The sequence below is a fragment of the Liolophura sinensis genome, chromosome 6 (genome assembly GCF_032854445.1).
Source record: "Liolophura sinensis isolate JHLJ2023 chromosome 6, CUHK_Ljap_v2, whole genome shotgun sequence".
In the NCBI taxonomy this organism is placed as follows: domain Eukaryota; kingdom Metazoa; phylum Mollusca; class Polyplacophora; order Chitonida; family Chitonidae; genus Liolophura; species Liolophura sinensis.
In genome coordinates, this window is record NC_088300.1 from 50,618,792 (window position 1) to 50,623,471 (window position 4,680).

At 40.3% G+C, this 4,680-nt stretch overlaps 1 protein-coding gene across 1 annotated transcript; it reads left to right on the forward strand.

Moving 5' to 3' along the window:
• Nucleotides 1–553: 553 nt before the first annotated feature.
• LOC135467302 (homeobox protein MSX-2-like) lies at nt 554–4,426 on the forward strand. The gene is made up of 2 exons (XM_064745070.1): nt 554–1,366; nt 3,984–4,426. Exons 1-2 carry the CDS (start codon nt 700–702, stop codon nt 4,424–4,426), a joined length of 1,110 nt encoding a protein of 369 aa, XP_064601140.1. The 5' UTR covers nt 554–699.
• The last annotated feature ends 254 nt before the right edge of the window (nt 4,427–4,680 follow it).

Sequence of the window (4,680 nt, forward strand, 5' to 3'; positions counted from 1 at the left end):
AAGCACCTTTCTCATGTGTGGTTTCTGCGTTTGTATTACAAGGTGCGCAGCGTGCAGATTTACCTGTACAAAACGATTCAAGCGCGAGACTGTAGCGCTCTTTGAATTCAATAAGTGCCTATAACCATATAAGAAAGGAGCTGTACTCATTCTTGGATCCTTTTATACACATCACTGACGCATGCGTACAGAGCAGGCTATTAGAGGCGACAATCAGGTGAAATTACTTTCAAGTAAACCTGTCATTCGTGACGCTTGGAAAAAGCCGCAATCTCTCGTCAAATATTCGTTACGGCCAGTGTTCCTTAAAGTTTTTAGTGATTCTTCAGGTTTGCTCCACAGATTGGTTTTTTTTTGGTAAAACTGGTCCGAAGGTTGCAATTACAAAGGGGAACGTTTTTTTCTTCTTTTCGTCAGGGTTCATTAACTCTGCACCAATTAGCGACGAGGAGGCATTGACGACCTCGCGATATTGCCCTAATGAACGACCAATGACTGCTTGAGCGAACGGCCGATTTTTCATGAAAACTGTCAGCTATTGCACAGGCACGGAGTTCACAACGATGATTTCGCTTCTAGTGGATCTCCAGCATAGGCTGTGAGTATAGTGACTGCATGGAGAGTGTACGATGTACTTGCACAAAGGCATCGTGAAATATCTACATGTATGTGTGAAAGCCAGTGGTGATTGAGGTTAGCATGATACGACGTATTCCAAGCATGGAGGAAATGTTAGCATGCAGCGCACAGATTCCAGGCAATCGTTCAGCCTTCAGGAAACTCGCTCAGCACAGGATGTCCAGTCCGGAGGACTGTGACCATCAGGAACTCTTGCCGGACAACCATCCGGAAGTCACACCGGACTTTAAACGTAACGGTAGCTCCGTACTCACGCGAGAGGACCGAAGACGACTCGATCTCCCAGATCCATCCGGATTCAACTCCGGCGAGAGACAGCAGTATGCTTTGAATTTTAGAAAATCCGGCGTCGATACAAAAAGCAAGTTCGTTCTTAGTGTGGATACGTTAATTCGCCGTAAAGAACGGCATATCCCTTGTGAGGACTCGAGTAACATTGCTTCGCCCTTTTCTCTCCGGCCTGCTGGGGCAGATGGGGAATCTGGGCGACCGAGAGAGGATGGTTCCCCGCTATCAGACAGATCTACGGATGACTCTTCCTCCAGCCCGACTCCAAGCGGGCATCCCACGGAGTCACCTGTCACGCTATCCTCGTTTAGCGTGACAGATATCCTCAGCAAGCCGTCCAGCATCCGGCGCCCCCTCCCTAGTTCTCCACCCAGACAGGCTAAGTGGGGACCCATGGGTAACCCGTGGATCCCTGTCACTTCTTTTCACACCGCACCAAGTGAGTATTTCATATATCCAAACTGCATACAGTACCACCATGAAAATTATAGGTGTCTAATATTTCTTGTCTAATACACCACGACTTATAATAACACGATGGCCGCAATGGTTACTGCATGAACCATTTCATTAGGTGCTTAGGTCAATCTTTGCACGAATGAGCCGAGTTTGTACTCTGAATATTTTCGTTTGAAAACACCACAGATTTACCTGATAAATTACAGATTTTCAGCGTTGGTTTACCCAGGGGTAATTTGTACCATTTGATAAATTCTGTGATTGGCGATTAAATTATAGTAATAGATATTGTGTAAACATATTTGTTTGCAATGATCAGTTATCTGATCCGTCCACATACAAGTAATATGATAGCAGAAACTGAATATATTTGGCATATGTTCTTTACACATGAAAGGGAGAGATCTATATACCGGTAATACATAGTGTCAAATGACTAGTGACTTTGTAATGTCACGCTTTATAGTCGCCCAATACAATATCATCTTATAGCCCCATTTATATACTACTAAATTATTTCAATGTACTGCCGAAAAACCATTATCTCAGCTGTTGTAGTGTAAAATATCATAATCGGCGACTCTTCCATTGTTATACTTTGATCATAAACCCGCCATACAAGCGATTGCATGTTCTACACATGTAAACACAATGTACACCATGTTATACGACGTACAAAAATGCTGACGTGTTTTTTGAATGTATTTATGTAATTATATTGTACCAGTCGATCTTATAATGAGGCCAAAGAGTGTTACAGCAAAAACCTACCTCTCACAAATGCAATTTCCCAACACGAATCTTACAATGAATCACTCAGGTAACAATGAACAGGCAAGGCCAGGTATACATACCAAGTCCTACACGTATTCCCTAAAAACACATGTGACAAATACCTTTGTATGTGATAACATCAAATAAAGGTGTGAAATACCGGTTTGTATACTGCAGCCAAATGTTATTCTGGTACACAATGTACAACGTGTATGAACTTCGTACGTTTTAGAGCTGGTTCCTTTTGAAAACAGAACTATGCACCCCCTATATAATTTGTATGCGTTCACGCTTTTGCATGTTTCTCCTGTTTGAAACCTAGACCGAATGTTACTTCATTGTGGTTGTTTGCAGATTTATATTATCGTCATAAAGTTCCTATAATGAACCAGAAATGCATAAGACATAAGCTAATATAACAGGATTTTTCAAATGGTATAATTCATATATAAACGTATATAGAGTATATAGATTATAGAGTGCAAGGATAAGTTGCAAGTATTTATAATATTACTTATATGTCCAGGATATTATATACTGATGCATAGATACAGATATAAAGGATTGCTATACAGCAATTCAGATATGGCTATACAGAACATTATATGTAAAGAGTACGGAGAAGACAAGTTACAAGTAATCGTATTAATATTTACTTTAGATATTATTACTGTAGATTATGATATTATACAGAATTGTCACCGGATAATACAGTTTTCATCCCATAATAACTTAGCACAAATGTAAGCTTATATACTGCTTCTTATAACTGTACTGGTGATGGTATATGTATCCAGCCATCATTTAAGTGTAACAGTCGTATAGATAGGCTTGCCTCGTGTCCTAAGTCAACCCTGAGTCGTAACCTTCCGCTAGGTGATATATTTACGAGTCTTCAACAATGAACATAACTTCTGTCGCTTCTCATGAACTCACATAAGTCGATGGGGCAATTAAGCCAAATAGTTTCGCAAAAAATGATCATATGCCTCAAATTACTGCGCTTTTTCTCTTTATTTTTTAGGTTGTTCGCGAACTATATTTATCAACACACCGGTCTGAATGTGTTCATACTCTAACCCGCCATCTGTCAGGCGATATTGTTCCTATTATCATCACATTTATTGTTCTCTGACACTTGATTATTTCCAATTTTCATCTCTTTTTGTTGTAAAGACGACACGAAAACAACAACACGCTTTTTACCGCGTGATTTGCTCTCTCAATCACTGCATTAGCCCGATATCTGAAACATACATGTATAAAACAGAGAACTAGAAGTTACAAAGACTAGAAAACTAAAATTAATCGTTCATTTTTGCATAGTTTTACAATTTCTGACATTGCTGAATATTTTTTCCTCCTTTTTATAAAAGCAGGTGTTTTGATAAACATTATTTTCACATAACTCACCTGCCTCGCTTGAAGTCGATAGCTCACGTGCCTCAGAGCCCAAGGGATACTCACGTCCAACGATCGAACATTCCCGTTAATCCGTAAAACACCAGTTAAATTTAATGGTGAAATAAATATGTGTAAATCAGTAACTAAATAAATTTGTACATTTTTAAATCCTAAACTTGGCACGAATATACCGAATGCATAGAATATACCTTTAAGTCCTTATCTTCATAATGATGCAGGTTGTACTATAAATGATATCATCATATTTTGAGCAAGGTTGACAAAGTGTGATTAAAATGTCAATGATTCTAATTATACTGGTGATAATGGTGATATCTTAATGGCATATTATAGATACCTTGATCTTAAAGCATTAATTGGTAATGTAGAAATTTTGATTGAATTAATTTCTGTTGTAGATATTGGTGGATCTGCGCGGGTTGTGACGCCTTCAAAGTGCACACTACGGAAACACAAAACCAACAGAAAGCCAAGGACTCCTTTCACCACCTCACAACTCTTAGCGCTTGAGAGAAAGTTTCGCCAAAAACAATACCTTTCCATAGCCGAAAGAGCCGAGTTTTCGGCCTCTTTGAACTTGACAGAAACTCAGGTAAAGATCTGGTTCCAGAATCGCCGCGCAAAAGCGAAACGTTTACAAGAAGCGGAACTTGAAAAACTGCGCATGACGTCAAAACCGATGCTGCCTGCGCACTTGGGGTTTGGTTTTCCGGCCGCATCCGTGTACGGCGCGAGCATCTCCCGCGCTCACGCGCAGGGCATGCCTCACCCAAGTGTATTGTCGGCCTATGGTTACTACAGCCAGGCGGCGCTGGCGTCATCCCTGGATTACACGACGTGATATGAAGACATCATAGTCATGACAGCCAAGACACCATCCACATTCAAGCGTCATAACCCCTAACATTTCCATTCATTTATTAAATTATCTCAGTGCTGAAATCTATCGTGCCTTGGGGACTGTTAGCTTCTGTATCCCCATCGATGATTTCCTCCACCGACGCTGAGGTTACAAGCGATACAGTATCAGATTGTGTTCTACATTTGAATTTAATTGCTCGTATAATTTAATTTGGCTGCCTCCGGGCAAGCTAT